The 18,893-nt window shown below is 52.2% G+C and overlaps 9 protein-coding genes across 9 annotated transcripts; 4 read left to right on the top strand and 5 right to left on the bottom strand.

Moving 5' to 3' along the window:
- Nucleotides 1–673: 673 nt before the first annotated feature.
- Nucleotides 674–2,859, top strand: Z519_07990 (uncharacterized protein; the record flags this gene model as incomplete). Its single annotated transcript, XM_016765720.1, has 3 exons — nucleotides 674–2,001; nucleotides 2,057–2,253; nucleotides 2,306–2,859. 3 exons carry the CDS (start codon nucleotides 674–676, stop codon nucleotides 2,857–2,859), a joined length of 2,079 nt encoding a protein of 692 aa, XP_016617765.1.
- Nucleotides 2,860–2,900: 41 nt separating this feature from the next.
- Z519_07989 (uncharacterized protein) lies at nucleotides 2,901–3,878 on the bottom strand (the record flags this gene model as incomplete). The annotated part of the gene is made up of 2 exons (XM_016765719.1): nucleotides 2,901–3,352; nucleotides 3,497–3,878. 2 exons carry the CDS (start codon nucleotides 3,876–3,878, stop codon nucleotides 2,901–2,903), a joined length of 834 nt encoding a protein of 277 aa, XP_016617764.1.
- A 945-nt stretch (nucleotides 3,879–4,823) lies between these two features.
- Nucleotides 4,824–6,463, bottom strand: Z519_07988 (uncharacterized protein; the record flags this gene model as incomplete). Its single annotated transcript, XM_016765718.1, has 3 exons — nucleotides 4,824–5,272; nucleotides 5,343–5,871; nucleotides 5,999–6,463. The coding sequence occupies 3 exons, from the start codon at nucleotides 6,461–6,463 to the stop codon at nucleotides 4,824–4,826; spliced, it is 1,443 nt and encodes a 480-aa protein (XP_016617763.1).
- A 1,119-nt stretch (nucleotides 6,464–7,582) lies between these two features.
- On the bottom strand, nucleotides 7,583–9,420 carry Z519_07987 (uncharacterized protein; the record flags this gene model as incomplete). The annotated part of the gene is made up of 7 exons (XM_016765717.1): nucleotides 7,583–8,422; nucleotides 8,476–8,541; nucleotides 8,594–8,665; nucleotides 8,721–8,849; nucleotides 8,906–9,072; nucleotides 9,129–9,195; nucleotides 9,247–9,420. 7 exons carry the CDS (start codon nucleotides 9,418–9,420, stop codon nucleotides 7,583–7,585), a joined length of 1,515 nt encoding a protein of 504 aa, XP_016617762.1.
- Nucleotides 9,421–10,034: 614 nt separating this feature from the next.
- Z519_07986 (uncharacterized protein) lies at nucleotides 10,035–11,033 on the bottom strand (the record flags this gene model as incomplete). The annotated part of the gene is made up of 1 exon (XM_016765716.1): nucleotides 10,035–11,033. One exon carries the CDS (start codon nucleotides 11,031–11,033, stop codon nucleotides 10,035–10,037), a length of 999 nt encoding a protein of 332 aa, XP_016617761.1.
- A 699-nt stretch (nucleotides 11,034–11,732) lies between these two features.
- Z519_07985 (uncharacterized protein) lies at nucleotides 11,733–12,459 on the top strand (the record flags this gene model as incomplete). Its single annotated transcript, XM_016765715.1, has 6 exons — nucleotides 11,733–11,779; nucleotides 11,834–11,871; nucleotides 11,922–12,017; nucleotides 12,066–12,217; nucleotides 12,266–12,391; nucleotides 12,445–12,459. The coding sequence occupies 6 exons, from the start codon at nucleotides 11,733–11,735 to the stop codon at nucleotides 12,457–12,459; spliced, it is 474 nt and encodes a 157-aa protein (XP_016617760.1).
- A 675-nt stretch (nucleotides 12,460–13,134) lies between these two features.
- Nucleotides 13,135–14,436, top strand: Z519_07984 (uncharacterized protein; the record flags this gene model as incomplete). The annotated part of the gene is made up of 2 exons (XM_016765714.1): nucleotides 13,135–14,259; nucleotides 14,365–14,436. 2 exons carry the CDS (start codon nucleotides 13,135–13,137, stop codon nucleotides 14,434–14,436), a joined length of 1,197 nt encoding a protein of 398 aa, XP_016617759.1.
- A 1,322-nt stretch (nucleotides 14,437–15,758) lies between these two features.
- Z519_07983 (uncharacterized protein) lies at nucleotides 15,759–16,757 on the top strand (the record flags this gene model as incomplete). The annotated part of the gene is made up of 3 exons (XM_016765713.1): nucleotides 15,759–15,770; nucleotides 15,803–16,537; nucleotides 16,629–16,757. 3 exons carry the CDS (start codon nucleotides 15,759–15,761, stop codon nucleotides 16,755–16,757), a joined length of 876 nt encoding a protein of 291 aa, XP_016617758.1.
- Nucleotides 16,758–17,357: 600 nt separating this feature from the next.
- On the bottom strand, nucleotides 17,358–18,683 carry Z519_07982 (uncharacterized protein; the record flags this gene model as incomplete). Its single annotated transcript, XM_016765712.1, has 1 exon — nucleotides 17,358–18,683. The coding sequence occupies one exon, from the start codon at nucleotides 18,681–18,683 to the stop codon at nucleotides 17,358–17,360; it is 1,326 nt and encodes a 441-aa protein (XP_016617757.1).
- Nucleotides 18,684–18,893: the final 210 nt, after the last annotated feature.

The raw sequence follows: 18,893 nt of genomic DNA, 5'->3' as shown, positions 1-18,893 counted from the left end.
CCAACACTAGGAGAACACGGCGTTGATGCCAAGACCGCTTTAGCCCGCTCTCCTCTATTTCCCCGGCTCTTCCGGCCCAGCTTTCCGAGGGCGGAAACGAAGATATCTCCCCTTCCAAAATCATCCCTACTCCGCGTTTTCCAACCTGGTCAGGAGACGAAATATCACACAACCTTCAGACTGTCTCATGCAGGATGATAGCCGAGTCTGCCACTGCTTCCCCTGCGGACAATGATCAAGATGCGACTAAGCAACCATCCAAGAGACGCCGGATTGGCTATGCATGCGATCTTTGCAGGTGGGACTACTGACCCCAGACTCCACATGTGCCGTTTGCAAGGGTGTGACGACTGACGACTGACGACTTCTAGACTGAAGAAGAATAGATGTGACGGCGAGCGACCGTCTTGCCATCAATGTCGACAACGTCGGCAAGAATGCGTTTACTCGCCACAGAGGGCGCGAGTGAGTGTCACACAAGAGTAGGCATCGCGGTCCTTTGCAAGATCCAGAAAATGAAATGCCTATACTGACATTCCAAAGTTATGTTGAAGAGCTCAAGATGCGAAATGAGATGCTCGAGAGACAACTTGCAGCTACACAACGGGCAAATGCGCGCCACTTGTAAGTGCTACAGTCAATGCTATTTACCGCCTCCATACAGCGACTCACCATGAGAAGCAATGTCCCTACATTACCCGGAGAGATCGAAGGCTCTGTTCAGGCCCACGACGATGGCCAAACGATCAGCGCAGGGAACCAATGCGCGGTCTCTTCACAAACTCAGCCACCGGGCCGTCCTGGTGCCATCGATCAACAGCAACAAACGCGACTACCTAGCGAAAGCCACACCGCTGGATCCGATCCCGTGACAGTATTGAGCGATGCAAACAAGGGAACTCCAACTGAGTACTTCGGCGAGTCTTCGACTTTTGACTTCATGGCCAAAGTCAGCTCTCCAGAGAAAGAAGCATCGACTGCGCGGTCAGGGGTTCCCGCCGGAGGATCTGCCTTGAGAGACCCCAGCACTTCCCTTGCAATCTCGTCTTCATCAGTACCGGTGTTCGAGCTTTTGAGCGCTGAATCTGACGACCCATTTGGTCTACCGTCGCGATTCGTGGCTGATCGTCTGGTGGACGCATATTTCAAATACCGGCATCCGCTGAATCCCTATCTGCATGAAGGAACATTTCGACAGAGATATCAACGGTTGTGGTTGAGTCAAGATCTAGGTGGAGAGGAAGCCACACAGCAGAGTCTAGCCTGGTATGGACTTGTCAACCTTGTGTTTGCATTCGGAAGCGATCATGCCAATGTCACCGGCCGTTCCACTGGTGATCGGTCCCGTTACTTCAAAAGAGCCAAGACCCTGCTCGTGGCTGGACTGTTACAAGTCAGCACCATCGAGCTTGTCCAAGCTTTGCTGTTGATGGGTCAGTACCTCCACGGTGCCCTCGAGCTCAATAATTGCTGGACGGTTATCGGACTTGCAATCCGTACAGCGCAAGGGTTAGGGCTGCACCTCGACCCCGCCACCTTCACATCAGATGTGATCGAGCAGGAAGTGCGCAAGAGGGTGTGGTGGGGCTGCTTCGTTCTTGATCGAGTCTTGAGCATGAAGGTCGGACGACCCACGATTCCGGACGGCCCGGGGATCGAGGTGGGTATGCCACTGGCAGTCGACGACGAGTTCCTGTCCCGCGAAGAGGGTCAGTCTGTTCAACCTCAGGGTGTGCCTTCCAAGCTAGAGTACTTCAATCAGGTCATTCCGCAGTGCCGCTTGATGGAAAAGATCCTAAAGACTCTGTACAGCGGTGACGGGCCCGGAGACAACACGCAGAAGGCGAGACCAGTAATGGATACCACTCAATTCTTGGCCTTGTCGATCCAGCTCGACGGAGAGTTAACCACATGGCAAGAAAATCTCCCGAGTCATCTCAAACCAGGAGCAGAGGGCTTGGAGTGGCACTTCGAAAGGCAGAGAAATGTGCTGCTGATGAGGTGGGCACCTCTCCCTTCGGGCCTGTTCCTATGGACTAACTAATCATTCCTTCAGATATCTTCACGCGCGGCATCTTATTCACCGCCAGACTCTGCTCCTTTACATCACACGTCGAGTCATAGACCACTTTCAGCGCGAAATCATGCTCAAGTGTGTCAAACGCTGTGTAACAGCAGCTTACGACTCGATCACTCAGATGGGGAGCTTGCATCATCAGAACAAGCTATCATCATTCTGGCACAATTCGCATTGTAAGACGCTTTCTGATCACAGTTTCGATCAACGCTACTGATTCATATCTAGATGTATTTGCAGCCCTGGGCGTCCTCCTCGTTTATCAGACGGTGGATCCTCAATCTAAGGCTGATATTGCTTTGCCTCCTAATGTGGACGTCGACCATGCGGTTAGAATAGGCCTTGAACTGCTTCAGCGCGTTGGTGGCCAAATGCACCCGCTTGCATCACGATATGTTCAAGCCATTCAACAACTGCGAGCGAGGCTGCAGACCTTGCCCACATCCAAAAACAAGCCCCTATCCAGAGAAGCGACCAATTCTGACAGGCCCAGAGCGCAATCAGGGGTCGCGTCTTCTGCTAATGTCAGTCAGTCACAAGTATCTGCTAATGCTATTGGATATCAGTATCCTCAACAAGCGCAGCATCAGCAAGCTGCCAATGCCATGTACCCTGCCTATGGGCAAGATGCATATCAATCGATGCCGGGGGAAGGGTCTCTCAGGGCCGGGTTCGAGGACGAGTTGGCAAACATTGAGAGCATGCTCATGGACAGCACCGGCTGGACGGGCCTGATGGACGATTGGAGTGACAATCCGGTACATGCACCCTTGAAACAATGATACCACCAAACGGCTGACTAACCCTGTCTCAACTCCCAGACCTACGCAAGATTCACATACAATGGATTCGCCTGAACCTCCCGACTCCACGCAGTCCACGGTCTGAGGACGGTCTTCACATTGATCCCCGTACAATCGGCCACCTCCTCTTCATCGAGGAACGTCAAATCCTCCCCTTCTTCGCGATCGTGTTCATCGCTAGCATTCGATCCCAGCTTCAGTGAACTTTGTAACATTACCGCCGTGGTCTGCACAATGGCATTGTTCCTCGCATAAATTGAGCGGAAAACGCAGTGCTCGATCGAAGTCGCTGCTACAGTCATTCCGTGGCCTCGCATTAGTACGACGCTCCGGTCAAGTTGACCGCCACTACCAGCTGAATTGGTGAACAATGCTGCAAGTGCAGCACCGAGATGCGCGGAACGGATCAGGAGGTCTTTGATGTCTCCCGGCCTAAAATGCGGGCGTGGCTCAAAGACGGGTGTTTCCTTTCCTGCAATCCAATTCAGTTTTTCCAACTTTTGTGAGTTCCCCCCTCTCATTCTCCCTTGTACACTGTTTTCCTCGCGATACTCAAAGAAAAGAAACGGGCCAAAATGGCTTTGGTTGTCGCCACTATGTCCCAGTTGAGACTTACCCAAGAATCCACTCGTATTAACACAAGCCTTCAGTCCCGATCCCTTTCCCACCAACAGGCCCCAAGGGATAACTTCCCGCGCGTGACTGTGGCAAACACTCCTCACCTCTCCAAACCTCTTATATAGCTCGGAATGGATGAACCGCTCCGTATAACCTCTCGGAGCATGCGGATCCAGGGGTTCCGCATCTTCAACACGGTATTCGACAATGTCATCAGGCGACGCGACTAGTGCTGCGGGAACATAGCGCGCCATCAGAAAGATGGTGCGATCAGTTGGGTGGCGGACGCTGATGTGGCCGTAGGCGTCCAAGACTTGACCTTGATGATGGAGGATGTGGTTGGCGGTTATGAGAGTGCGTTTGGTGGTGTGGATGTCCATCTTCTGTCAGCCCCCTCTCCGCAGGAGAGAGATGGTTGTTGATGTTGACGTTGATTATGCGATGACGACGACGACGACGACGACGACGACGGCAACGGGAACGATGATGATTTGCTCAAGGAAAAAGAAGACTCGGAAAGCTTCAAAGGACAAGACGCTTCAAAATAGACGGCTCCGAGACAATTCGATCGACACTCGCACCAGGACAGACCAATGCGAATCCATTATAGTAGAATGATTTCGCTACGCTATGTGCTCCGTACCTAAGTAATGGAATCTCCTGACAGGCACTCTATCTCTATCTTTGCCGTCTTTCGCCATTCAAGAAGCCAAGGTCTATCTCCCCGGACTACCCTCTGTGAGCTCCGGCAATTTTTTCTTTGGCGGGGGCAGCATCCGGTACATATTTCAGAAGGGAAACCACACCGTACGGGGCTTCCCAGCCGGATCATGTAGCGGTGGTCTGATTCTGTCCTGTTTCATCAGCTGGTGCTGGCGCCTCTACAAGGTAGATACAGTCCCGGCGCAGGGGTATCAGCCTTGTCCATTCTCGCGAGGAGACAGCACGTACAAAAGATCCAGGGGAATTCTATCTTTTGTGTGTCCACGTCTACCTTGATTCTCGTGCGCCGGCAAAGGCCTTCTAATATAGTTCTTCTAGATTTATCCCATTTCAACAAGCCACCGCACCGTGCCAGGCCGCCCGGAAAACGTGTTTAGACAAATTAGGGGAAATATCAAGCCAAATGTCAAAACTCCAATGACAAACGACGCCATCTTCGGGGGGGTTCCAATTTCCAAATGACCAGAGCGAGCAGAAAAGACCATTGCGCCAGTGGGGACGCAATAGGTGAAATATGTTACCCTGGCACATCAGCCTTCTTATTGCGGGAAAGTTGGGAAGGACCGACAACTCCGGGCATCCCAACGCCAGGACGCCGTGATTCATGCCTCAACCTCCTGGACATCGATCCCATGCTGAGCTGCTCCGATGTTGCCATTCAGCGTCCCAGCCAGGATTCCATTCACCGTTCCGTTCGTCCTGGGCAACACTTTTGGCTGGGTCTGCGCGGCTAACCCAGCCTCCTCACGAGCCTTCTGATAATCAGCCTCGAGATCATGACCCCAAACCCACTTCATCCGACCAGCCAATTTCTCGCGGACGATGGGCAAACCATCTTCGTAGGAGGCGATACCCTCAAATTCCTTGCCCTGCATTTCATACACGTCACCGGCCTGACGGCTGGTGATTTGAGCCTTCTGAGCGCGGGGTCGTCGGACGGCTTGATACAGGGCTGTGTAGGCGGCTAGACCTGGAATAGGGTTGGCGAAATAGTCGCTCACGATGAGGCCTAGGATGTAAGCATCTTCGATTGCATGACCGGCTCCAGAGCCTGGAGTTATCGAGAATTAGCGAGATGAGACTAAAAGAGCATTTGCACCAGTTGAGGCGGAAATACCAACCTTGATGTGGGAGCATTGCGTGAGCAGCATCACCAGCTAGCACGACCTTGCCGTTAAGGTACGTCCATTGCTCGAGCAGTTCGCGGTCATTGAGGCGCCACTTCCCCGGCCAAGCCTCCATCTCTTGAATCACGGCTCCAACAGTCGGCTCCCAGCCTGCATACTCGCTCTCGAGCTCCCGGCGCGGAGCACTGCTGGTCCAACTCTCCTTCAGATCGCCAAGTTCGTTCTCTGGTTTAGTCACAAAGGCTACAACGTTGAGCGTCTTGTTTTGCGAGATGGGGAAGACTAGGAAGTGCTTATCTGGCGCCAACCAACTCACAGCGTAGCTAGGATAAGGCCATTTGTCGCTGATGGCGCTGAGAGGGAGCAGGCCTCTGTAGGCGATCCGGCCGCTATATCGGGGTTTGTCAAGAGCAAATTGCGACCGAATGGTGCTGTGAATGCCGTCACATGCGATCACCAGATTGGCTGTCTCCATCGGGTTTGTTGCGTTTGCGAAGTAGATTGCTACTTCACTGCCGCAGTCCTGGAAGAAAGATCAGATACGAGCAAAGAGGCCAAAAGGGGAGAGGCATGGAAAGAGGCATGGAACTTGGCCGACAAGATAGTCAACGGAAGGGGAAAATAGTATCGAAGTCTTGAGTTCCGCTTACCTCGACTCTAGTAGCTTTCATATCCGTCTTCAGCGTAACACGGCCACCGTAGTTCCGTATCAGTTCCTGATACAGGACATCCAGGATCTCTGCACGATGCACGCTCAGTTGCCTAACACCACCATCTGCATTCTCATCCATCGCTCCAACCGCGACGATTTCCTCACCAGTGTCGTATCGTCGACAGCTCCGGTGGACACCATTGCGTTCGCCGGAGATAGCGTTTGCAGCTTGCCACACACCCAATTTCTTCAAGATACGGGCTGCATTCACGCCGATGCCAATGCCAGCGCCGATCTCTTTGTACGCTGGTGCCTGTTCGTAGACGGTGATGTTTTGGAGAGTGGGACTGTGGTATGCGACACTCAGAGCCGTTGTGAGACCTCCGATTCCACCGCCGATAATGGCGACATTGAATGTTGCTGGGTCAGTGATTTCTGTATTGCTGAGCGTTGCTGAATGCATGGTTGGAAAGATCGAAGCTGATGTGACTGATTACTAGAGACCAAGACTGTGTTTTCTGAACGCTATAGTCCGAAAAGAGTCAAGAATCCAAGCTTCCCCGGTTGATGTATATACCTTCTTGGCAGATCTGGAACGGAGGGTTTGAACGCAAATCCATTCATGTGAGATCGTAAAGAAAGCAACCTTTCGAAGCGAAGCAACACGACGGTCCCGCAAAATTGATCGGTCGGGCATCGTTGTTAGGCTCAGGACCGCGGGTTCCGGGAAGGTTTCCATGCCTCTGTCACTGCTCAGACGTCTTCTGCAGCCAGACTTGGAGAACCTGGGCCAATTGGGAAAAAAGACTTAGAAGGAACCGGGCTGTCACATTGATGGCGTAGCGGGAATTGCAACGCAGAAGGGGGTTTGCCGAACAATGAGTGTAGGTTGGAGACGTCCGGAAGTTACCTCCGGGCCGGGGAGAACCAGAACTACGCCAAGAAGTTAGCGCGAGCCGGGGAGATAAAAGACCACGAAGTTGGATATCACATATCCTCTCCCAAAACTCTTCGGCACTTACATCCTATCCCTAGGGATACATAATCTATAAGCCGGAGCAGATCCCTTTTGCTTGAACCACCAAATCGGATGTCGGCATCTCAGATCCCACGCCAACCCTTCAACTTTTTTAGGTGAAGAGCCTGTCACTGGAGCTTGGTCATGTCTCTGATTTCTGCGGCGCGGAAAGACGCCGGTTTGGAATTTGATCATGCCGACAAATGCATACCATCACGGAGCTCACTGGCTACTCTAAGCACGATCGCCATGTTTCCGTCGTGCGCCTGGGCTGAAGTTTCCAGGTGAAAAGGAAGTCCACACCACAACATTAATGGCTAGAAGAAACGAGTATAGTGAGACTCAATTCGGGTGACATGATGAGATGTTATAATTGACAAAATGCCTGTACTTTGATCACTGTGTTTTCCAAAAAAAAAAAAAAAAAAAAAAAAAAAAAAAAAAAAAGAAATTTCCGGAAACATGTCCATTCAAAGTGTGACCCGCTGCGTATTCCGACCATCTCCCGCAGTGGACTTCCCAACTGTACAGCCCAGCTGGAAACTGACTCGAAGAGGAGATGGATCACAAATCTTTATGAAGATTCGGCTCACCTTGCGCCTTCCTGATCTTTCCGCCTTGCCAGATGAGGAATAACAGACCCAACCAGGTTACGAAGTTGATGGCGGCGAAGGTTCCCCAGGCAGCCCCGAAGCTGACGGATTGACCAAACGGTAGTGCGTAGAAGCCGATGGTGAAGGCGAAGATCTGACGGAACAGGTTGATGATGGTCGACACTTCTGCAGCTTGAGGCTTATAGCAGTCTGTGCAGTAGGCATAGGTCAGAGTCGTGCCGGCCTGGACGCCGACGCTGGCAACCGTCATACCGACGGCGAGACCAATCCATGGAGTTTTGTTGTTGACACAGAGGCCATGGATGATCAGGCCCACGGGCAAGAAGAGACCGAGGAAGCAGAGGTACAGACGAGCCTCAGGCTTCCGGTAACCATCATGGCGACGGGCATAACGGTTAATCAATTGGTCCGAGATCCATCCGGTGCAAGATTCTCCGATCAGACAGCCGAGTGTGAGAGGAATGCCCAGTAGAAGACCGTTTTGGGCCGTGTTGAAGTCATAGAGCTTCTCGCTGATGGAAGATGCGGTGAGCACGAAAACGATTGAGCCATAGGTGTTGGTCGTCATGTAGTAGATGCAAGGAATCGTAATCGCAACGTATTTGAGCATCTTGAAGTTGGCAGAGAAGTCGGACAGAGTCAGCTTACGGTCTAAGACCTTTCCACGGAACGCCATCTTGTGCCAGTAGGTTTGATTCTCTAGTTTGCTAAAGTCTGTCCGGGAGAAGAGCGTCTCAGGGAAGGAGACAAGGAAGATGGCTAGCACGGCACCGAAAATAATGGCGTTGATCTAAAAGCGGTCAGTCATTATGACAGGATATGGTTGACGGTCGTGGAACGTACGAAGAAGATCCATCTCCACCCCAGATTCAGTGCGATATAACCGCCGGCAATGGGACCAAAGTGTGGCTATAGAATTGTCAGCTGGCTGAGATGCTGTCTGGTTCTATGTTCTACTCACCCCATTCGTGACCGCGAGAGCGTAAAAGCCCATGTACTTTCCACGTTCGCCTTGAAAGAACATGTCGCAAATCTGAAGAGCGTTAATCTCATGCCTAGAGTAAAGTTGTAATTGCACTATTGCTTACGGTAGCGCCACCAATGGCCAAAGCGACGCTAGCACCAATACCGACGAAACATCGACTGACGACCTCGCGAGCATAGGTTGAAGCGTATCCTGATCCAACATTTGCACCTATGGCAATTAGAGTGAAGATCTGCGGCGATCATCAGATGGGCCTCGTTCACGGCGCAGGATTGAAGAATTCCGCACCAGATAAGCAGGTCTTCGACCATACATATTGACATACGGCGTCAACAGAAGAGGAGTGATACCACCAAAGAGCGTATAGGATGTCGTCAAGTAGCTGGCTTGTTGGTGCGTAACTTTGAAGTCTTTCGCAATCACTCCGAATGCTGCAGGAACCATGCCAGCTCCGACTGTGGCTGCGTCAGCACCATCTCCTACCAGCTGGCTCAACAGCAGCGACACTCACACTGGACACAGAAGGCGAGGAGACACAGCAGGGACAGCACGTAGTACTTGTACCACTTCGGCCAGTTCTGGTTCTTAAGTCAACGCCAGAGGCTTGGTTTGGTGAAGTCGAGACATACCAGAGGATCAGCCTTGTGATCAGTCGGTTGAGGCACCAGAGGGAGGCCATGCTCATCAAGCTTCAGTCCCGGGATCTCGCCACGTTTCTCAAGCTCAATATCAAGGCCATCATTGTCCTCGACATGCGACAGGACTCGCAAATTTTTCTCCTGGCTGAGTACTTCAGCGGCCATGGCGACACTGTTCCACAGCGACTCTCAAGCACGGGCCCCAAAGTAGATGAGTCTGGACAGTTGAAAAAGGGGACCGTAATATACAGGGGTCCAACCAAACTATTGGCAAGCAGCCAGTCCGACCTTGCACTCCGAAAGTAAAAGAGATTTAGAGCAAAGAGGGCGGGAAAGATTCACACAATTTGACGAAAGTCGTTGATCTTATTTATCACCCTGTTCCGCTTCGCGACGCCATGGCTCCAACGGCCCTAACGCCAGCAGCCGGCTCGAATGCAGTTTCGAGCTTCCAGCACTGTCTGGATGTGAGCAAGGCCGGGGTGTTGAATAAATGGCCCTAACAATAGGAACTAATGTCTGGGGAACAGGAGGGAGACAGCAACAGTTCCGGGGCAGTCACGGGGAGTAATATGTGCGGGGAAAAGGAGATAGCAAATCATCTCCCCGGACCAAGTCTCCCCGGCTGGAAAACCCGACCGAAGCCCATTGAGGGACTGGCCACTGAAGAAGGACAAGGCTGAAACGGGGAATATAATATCCCACAGCTCTCAACATGCGAACCAGTTGGCGACAATTCAAACTTTCGTAATCAAGTTATATTGCCCTCTTCATCTCTGTCAGCCTATCCTAAAGTTGATCTTCCTCACTGGGGCAAACAGCTCCTCAATGGGTACCTTCCTCTCAATCATCGACTGGTCATGAAGATACTGCACCAACGCCTCCAAGGTCTTCCGGTTCTCCTCGATGCCGTAAGGCCAGCAATCCTCTCCAAATACCTCATGGATCTCATCAAGTTCCTGGGGTAGCCATGGAAGCATGTATCTTAATGCACCCGTACTCTCCATCCGCTTTCTCGCCAGTTCCTTGCTGTCGTCCAGGGCGTTGAACAAGGCGGATGCCGCGAATCTGTTTTGATCATAGTAATCCCGACGCATGGCCACCAGATGCATGATCGGAAAGATGCCGGTGCGCTTGTAGTAGTCCATTTCCACTTTTTTAAAGTCGGGGAAGAGACGGTCGATGTGTGGTGCTTTGCCAAGGCAGGCTGGGATGTCAGCTCCGATTGTGGCGTCAATCTCGCCTGCCTCGAGGAGATCGGAGAGAGACTTGGTGGGATCGGTGTTTTGCGTAATATTAATCGGCTTGAGGGGCTTCAGGGCGGAGGGTTTGCCGTGAGAGCCCGGTCCCTCCATTTTACCTTCCACCCATTCAATGGACGATATGTCCACGCCGTATTCATGTTGAAGTAGACCTCGGATGAACACGGCAGCAGTCATTGTGTACAATTGTACACCAATCCTCTTACCATTCAAATCCTTGGGCTCCTTGATCCTGTCTTTATTCACGACGATAAAACTGTGCCGGAAAACCCGAGAGGGGAAAACTGGTAGGGCGATGAAAGTGCGATCTCCAGCAACATGGCGGGTGATATATTCCGAACTAGACAGCTCTGAGGCATCGAACTCCTGATTTGCTATCATCCGGTCGAAGATATCGCGCGGGTGATGAACGTCGATGAAGTTTACCGACAGACCTGCTGGCTGCACCTCGCCCATTGCAAGAGGTACCATGCGGTCATAGAGGGCTGAGGCAAAGTTGCACCTTACGGGAGGCATGGCAGCAAGACTGTGGATAGATCCGATTCAAAAGAAGAGCCGACGTTGTATCCAATGCGCAACATAGAATTCCCAGATGCCTCTCGGAAGCCTATCACAGTGGTCTGAACCACTAAATTGGGTAGATTCGCCGAAAGGAAGAGTTCAATTCACCAAAGTCCAGCAAATACGAAGTATTCGTCCGGTTTAGTAGGTGTTGGAGCCCTAGAACATACATATATTTCAAGAGCATGCATATCAGCAACTTGCGTCCACAGCTCGGGGAGAAAGTCAACAATTGTGGAGAGCGGCACCGCCTCCCCGGCTAGTTAGTTATTCGGTAATCTCAGTTCCGTAATGACACTCGTCTTGCTCGGTATTCATCGATCTCGTTGCTTCCCGAAACAGGTCTTTACTTACTAACGCTGCCTAGAGACTTGTCCACATTGTCGTGCCGACTTACGCCAAGGCGCTAATTTCTCTAACCCTCAAGAGGGTGAGAAATAGGGCGGCATCATATAGTTGCCCAAACGAGGTGAAGTCTCAGGAACTTTGTAGATTTCTCTCTTGGCGGCGGCGGTTTTTGAGAGCGCGATAGCGCGGCCTCGACTCAGAGCGGGCAATGTCCAACATCTAGGCTCGACACTCAAAGGCCACCATCAACGGCGCTTGACCCTCGCATACCTTAACGCCTCATTCTCAACAACCTATACTTCCACCATGCCGAACTTGAAGGATTTGAATGAGCCATTCTACGTGCGATACTAGTATGGGCTTGATCCCTTGCCTGCCTTCTCCCAGAGAATACTGACCATGGGCAGCTCTGGCCATTCTGGCAGATTCGGCCATGAATTTCTAGGTGGGAAGAGCTCCAGCCTGCCAGACACGCTTTCACTGACGGCTAGCCAGAATTTGACTTCAGAGTCATTGGAGACGGTCGAAGCGCAATAGCGAGATATGCAAACAACTCCAACTACCGCAACGATTCCCTCATTCGCAAAGAGAGTCAGTACTGGGCTTTTGGACCGTGTGTGGATACTGACATATTTCCAGTGTGTGTCAGCTCCCTCCTTGTTTCAGAGATCAAGCGGATCATCAAAGACAGCGAGATCACGAAGGAGGATGATTCGCGGTGGCCACAGAAGAACAAAGACGGAAGACAAGAGCTTGAGATCAGATTGGGAAACGAGCACATCCAGTTTGAGGTGTGTGAGACCTTACATGTTGATTGCGACTTGACTGATGGTGGGCAGACTGCGAAAATTGGCTCGCTCGGAGACGTGACAGATTCGGCCGACCCAGAAGGGCTGCGAGTGTTCTACTATTTAGTGCAGGATCTCAAAGCTTTGGTGTTCTCCCTGATATCTCTCCACTTCAAGGTAAGCTGGTATTCACGGGGAGTGAAAAGAGATGCTAAGCAGATGGACGGCAGATCAAACCCATCTAAAATCAACCGGCCTGCGGCCCCTCATCTTCAATACCTTGCAAGGACTAGACTCTACCATGGGAGTCAAAGGAGCGCCAGTACCAGTATCAGTTGCATCATATGTCCTTGATATTTGGCCAGGAAAGAAATCTTGGTCTAGCAGAGGACCTGTTGCAATTTCTTCCGGGCGTGGTGGTTGGCGACAGCCGTAAAGAGTTAGTTGCCCACAACATCGAGGTCGGACGCCGATCACCACTGATCGGCCAGGTCATGTTGGAACACAGGGCATCTAGCAGGAACGAGCCGGTCTGTGGCAATTTGGTGATGGTAGGCCCGCGACTTGCTGAGTATACCTTGTGTGCTGTGTACCCCGCAAAAGGCGAGGAACCTCCGAAAACCGGGGCGGGAAGTTGTTAGTTCAACAAAAATTGGGTCACGATGGACTCGACTCAAGCATGTCCGTCTCCAGCTCCAATCGACTAGAGTCCTTCTGGTGCCTCTGCCATCCACCCGTCTCGCCGTCCAGTGTGCATCTCATCATTCTACTCTCATGTATCTCGTGCTCTGACGAAGGGGTTATATTCCCTTCTCCTGCGATTTTCCTGGCCATTCCATCACTCGGCGCCCCTCTCCCACCGCTCCGCCATTTCCATCACACTCTCTCCATATGATAACCTTGCGGTCCCTCGCCTTTCAATGCCAACCCATGCGCCCGATACGTCGTTTGGTCTCCCCGACTCCGAGATAGCCCAACTCAATGTCGCGTGTCCGGCTCCATTGACCCCACCTCCAGAAATCGACGCAGATGAGGACTCGAGGCGTCTAGTCGCGCAGCAGGCACTTGCGGGCGGAGATGAAGTCGACCGGCGGCCTGTCAGCGACAACACCGCTGCCGGCATGGCACGGATGCAAGAGGAGACTATGTATACCACCCCGCCAGGTTTCGAGGAGAAGCTTCATTCCGAGGGCGCCGGCGAGACACCTATGATAGATAGTGTCGATGATGACATAGGCTTAAGCGAACGCATCGAGAACGATGGCGAGCGGCAGACAGGACGATTTGACGCAGTAGCAACCACGCACGTCATCGGCCAAGGCAATGCTAGACAACATATATCTGACATGAGAATCACGGCGAATGAGACAGGATCGGAAAACGGCGCAGGCGACCCGGGCATCTCCCCGTCTTCGCTGACATCGTGTACAAACAACCGGACTAGAGGCTTTCCTGGTGTTGGAGACAATGCCGGGATCCCATCGATCGACCAAGAACTCGACTGGTCGCACAATGATCTGAAAGAATGGGACTTCTCTCAACGGCGACTTCGACCGCAATATCCCTCGGCAACGTTTCAACCCTATTCCAAATTCAAAGGCACCCAGCAGTCGGACCGACAGATCTACAACGTTGAAGTGACCATTTTGACCGTGGACATCGAACAATGCAGCATGTCGGGATACCTTCAAATCTGTGGCCTGACACCGGACCATCCAACGCTGACCACCTTCTTCACTGGCGAGATCATCGGCGGACCAAACCAGAAGTATAGCTTCAGAACCCGGGATCCCGCTTGGGGCGCGAGCGACAAGACGGACCTTACGCATTGGGCCAGGTTTCCTGCATGGCGACCGCTCAGTCTGCACGCTAAGCGCAACATCAACTTTGTGTATCCCATGAACCACGAGAATTGGTGGCAGCAAGATTACATCTTCATGAGGTGGAAGGAGCATTTCCTGGTGCCAGACTACAAGCTGAAGTCCATTCAGGGAGCCAGTTTTGAAGGGTTCTACTATATCTGTTTTAATCAGATCGAGGGGAGAGTAAGTGGGATCTATTTCCACTCCAAAAGTGAGAAGTATGTCCTCCATTGGCCTCCTTGCTCCAGGATAGCTGATGGCTAATGATCCAGCAACAGGTACCAACAGCTCGAGTTGAAGCACGAGGGACAGCCAGGTATTTGGAGAATGGGCGTCTGTCCTGCAATTGAGTTCCGCTGAAAGATGAATTCAGCCGGTTTTTTCCCCAGATCGTTGGAGGAGGATCCAATACGCGTTCTTGTGTATACTTTACATTTGTAGATGATCATACTGCTGGCGTCTCGTTTTCTTTTTGCTGGATGGATAGAATTTTGATAACGGCCACATCACGAACATGAGAACTAGCCAAGTCCGGTCGCATGCTTGTGTGGGAGAGGAGAAGCATAATCCGCTTCTTGTTCGGACTCGTCCATTCTTCAGAACTCAGTTAGCAGACCTCAGGAACGAACGGACATGTGAGACTGACCAGACTGGTCCGTCACCGTGCAGGGACAAGAAGCTTGATTTTTCAGAGGCTGAGGGAGGAAAGGATGCACATGGCACAGGCCGCTTCAGCTAGCTAGTCGCGCGACTAGTCGAGGCGTGATGACAATTAACCTGGAGGCCCAGCAGCGTGCATGATGCATGAATCCAGATAGGATCACCAGGAAATATTATTATGTACCTCGTAGAACCACGGACGTCCTCGGTGGACACCAAGGAGAAACACCGAGGCTTTTGGGGGGGGGGGCCGCCATTAGGATTATATTTGGGGGGGTGTTATGGGGGTGCAAAGGGGTGGGAGGAGGGAGGGGAAGCTCCCAGGGAAACCCCTAACCCGAGGGGTTTCGCTAGCCCGATCGATCTGGACTTCTGGGATTTTGGGGGGTGCGCCTCTGAACCCTGCTCGGCGCCAGCGCCTTCTCCGCGTTGTCAACACCCAAGTTCCAAGGCCCAGGTGCTAAATACACACCCGTTGCAGGCTCCATACCCACTTACGGTTAAAGATTGGTTAGGTAAACGGCCCCATAATGCCTTGCTTGTTCTTAGGTATGTCCACCGTCGATTTGCCGCACTCACCAACTCAGTAGACAACGTTCAGTCCTGCATCTGGCCACCGCCGTCGCAGGACTCCGTACATATACCACCATTATTCCCCCCCTCATCGTTTGCATCTATGGTATCTGCGCTCTACTATCTCAAGCCACTCGCTGCTGGTTGTGTGTTTGTTTGCGGCCTTGCGTCTTCTTTTATGTTGCTGTCCGACCATCTTGCTGTACCCCATTCCATTTCCTGTGAAATCGGCGCAGATGACACTTACGACTCCCAGCTCGACACCTCAGATCATTTGACGACCGGGCCAGGGACAGATATGAATTGACCTGCACCATGGTATTGCAGCACCTCTGCTCCCCCAGACATTTCATGCTCCGTCCCTGCTCCTCGAAGTGCTCAATGGCTGATGTTCCTGGTTCTCTAGGGTTGCTGTGCATCGAGACCGACAGACTCGCGTGATCCAGACCATGGACACCCACGTGCCCCTCCTCAGACTCGACACTCTCCTCAGGCCATAACATCCCAAACTGCCATTAATGGTGCATCTCACGACCCGGACTCCCGCAATTTCGGGGCTCCTTCTGGTCTGTCCATCCATCACAGTGAAACATCCAGGTCAGCCCTCTCTACTCCTAGAGACTCGGTCAACCAGACTACAAGATCACGCCAGCACCGACAATTGTCTCTAGCCGACCATTACAATCTTCCTCTTCAGCCACCAAAGCCGTGGAGGAGCAAAGACAGAACCTGGACTCACTCTCAGTTACAGAGAGAGAGGTATGAGTTCTTCGAGACCCGTGTCACTGGGAGCCCCGATATATGGAATGGCTTGAAGCAGGTGATTCAATGTCTGCATGAAGGTGATCTGGCCGACGCCCAGGGAATACTAGATGCCCTGTCTGTCACTCTCCCGACGGGAAAGCTGGAGGAAGGGGCTTACGATGAACATGGAAATCTGTATAAAATACCCCAGGCAGTCATCTCAGATCCGACCGACGTTATCGAGGATAACACAGACATGGATTCCCAAACAGTCACAGGCACTAGTGATATCGATGCTATTGCGGCCAAATTAGAGGCAGCAGAGCGCGGCAATCTGGGCGGGAGCAAGGATAGCTCTAATGAGGAAAAGGCCAAAGAAGTCAAGGGTAAAGCGCCCGTCCCAAAGGATGCCGTTAAAGTCAGATGCCGGCTTAGCGATCGTGGGGATCCCGATGTGGTTGTTCTGCTCGGCAGAAGCCAGAGGGTGAGCGCTCTGGCTCAGAGGATCCGGGATGAAACAGATGTGAGAACTTCAGAAGGCGGCCCCTTAATAGATTCGCTAACGTGTCAGACAGGTCCCCAGCATAGCCAAGATACGGATTGCATACCTTGGTAAGATTTTGGACGAAAAGCTCACCTTGCTAGATCAAGGCTGGAAAGAAGGGCATGTGGTTAACGCTCTCGTGGTGGGGGTGTACAGCTGACCTGGTTTACTGAAACGGTTTGAGAAACGAGTGTTGGGAGAAATCCAGGAGTTTTGGAAGGGGGCAGTGTCCAAGCGAGCGATGATTGATTTCAGATACCCTGCACAGTGTATATCTATCTAATGAAGATGTACAAAAGGCTCCAAGGCGCCATATCTAGGAGAGACACCACTACAGAGAGCACAGAGAATCTGTGGGCATAGCTGCTTTTGAAATCTTAATCAACTATATTCATGAGACTGTCCGACGACGCCCTTGATGAAGGTGTTGCTCCAGAACATTCAGGTTTCGAAACTGCACATTTGGCTATTCGTTCAGGTTTGAGAATGGTAATACGACCATCTTCGACTCCGACGACCTGCCATGTTCGCATTATATTATATTGTACATGCCATAAGGTGGGTCGGGTTGAGGATGTGAGGCCCCCGGCGAGGCTGAAACACAAAGGAGGAAGCCCAACCTGATGACGGAAGACAGGTCTACGACGCAACACGCGCACCCAATCTTCTGTGTTCATGGGCTAGCGTTCCATCATAGAATATGCAGATAGAGAATTTAACGCCCCGGACCATTACTTCAACCCCCGTCGCGAAGGCTCTGTCAAACGCCGAATGGATACGTCTCGGCCTCGCCGACCGGAGTCAGGGGCTGCTTCTTGTCCAGCGGCGTAACGGCGTGGGTGCTGTCGAAGAAAAGGTAGCCGTCGAACTGTTTCGCCAGCTTGGAGCCGCTGTAGTGGCTCCACCGCTCCGTGTCGGGCTGGTAGATGACGCCGATGAAGCGCTCGAGCTTGTTCGCCTTCAGCTCTTGTCGGAGCCTGCAGTCGCAATGTCCCTTCCGCAGGTCGATTAGGAACCTAGGAAGGCCCGTATCGTGGGCGACCCTCTCCCAGCTGTCTTCGCGGGATGGGTTGACTGCCATGATCTCCATCTCTCCGCCCCATTCCTTGGCCGCTGCCACGGCGCCGTCATGAGTCCCGCATCCTACGAGGACCACATTCTGTAAATGCTGCCTGCACAGCTGGCCCAGGTTGATCTCGCCCCGTTGCATCCCCATCTCGGTCTGCCTCGCATCGCCGAGGTGGCTGTTGTGCGCCCAAATAACGACCTTTCGTTTCTTGAAATCCATCAGACGTTTCAGAGTGCCAAACATGTGCAGGTCTCGGAGGTTCCAGGTGATTTCGTCGGCGTAGTACATTTTGCGGTAGTATTCTTCGGCGTCGACGATCAACGCTGCGTTTTGTTCGGCGCTATGGAAGCGTTGGCCGTCGTGAATCTTGGAAGAATACTCGAGCCTCTTCTTGAGGAGCTCGATGAGCATCGCTAAGACGTCCGACTCGCAAGACTTGAGTCCGGCGCTTTTCACCTCCAATCCGTACTGCTGCTCTTTTCCGACCCAGCGCTGCAGTCTGCCATATCTCTGTTTGGCTTCTTTGGCCATTTCAGGGTCGATGTCTTTCAAATAGTTGACCACTGCATTCATAGAAGCTCCTAAGGAATACAGGTCCAAGCCATATATCCCAGCCTTGTCTTCTCCCACTCGGAGCGAGTCGTTATACTCACGCATCCAACGAACAAAGCTTTGCATTTCGATATTGCGCCACATCCAGGTGGGGAACCGCTTGAACGGGCTCTCCATGGGTTCCGACATGCCAGCATATCTTGGCCAGCAGCGGACGTAATGGTCGATGGCCTCAGCGTCAGGCCAATCCGCTTCGAGCGCCACGACTTTGAACCCGTGGTGCGTTATGAGCCGCTTTGTGATTTCCGCACGAGCTTGATAGAACTCGGACGTGCCATGGCTGCCGTCGCCGATCAGCACAAAGTCGTATTGTCCTAGCCAGTCAAAATATTCGGAAAACGAGCTGCTGTTGATCGGCGGTAGAGGTTTTGCCGTCTTTCGTAGGTGCTTGCTGAGTGTAGACATCGAACTGACTATTTATTTTGACTTCGAGAATATCGAAGTTAGGAAAAAGGTAAGAAAACCGATAAATTCCCTCTTCTGAATAGACTGTTGGAGAGATAGATGTCAGTGATTTGTTGACTTGGCCTTTACTTCTTCTCCCTTCCGGAGTGGATGTACTTGTACCGCGCATAATGCATGGCTCTTTGGGAAACACTCTGACGGTTCATGTAT

Source organism: Cladophialophora bantiana, assembly GCF_000835475.1.
Source record: "Cladophialophora bantiana CBS 173.52 unplaced genomic scaffold supercont1.12, whole genome shotgun sequence".
NCBI classification, from domain to species: domain Eukaryota; kingdom Fungi; phylum Ascomycota; class Eurotiomycetes; order Chaetothyriales; family Herpotrichiellaceae; genus Cladophialophora; species Cladophialophora bantiana.
The sequence above is the reverse complement of the archived record's forward strand: the minus strand, read 5'-3'. Positions and strand labels throughout refer to the sequence as shown.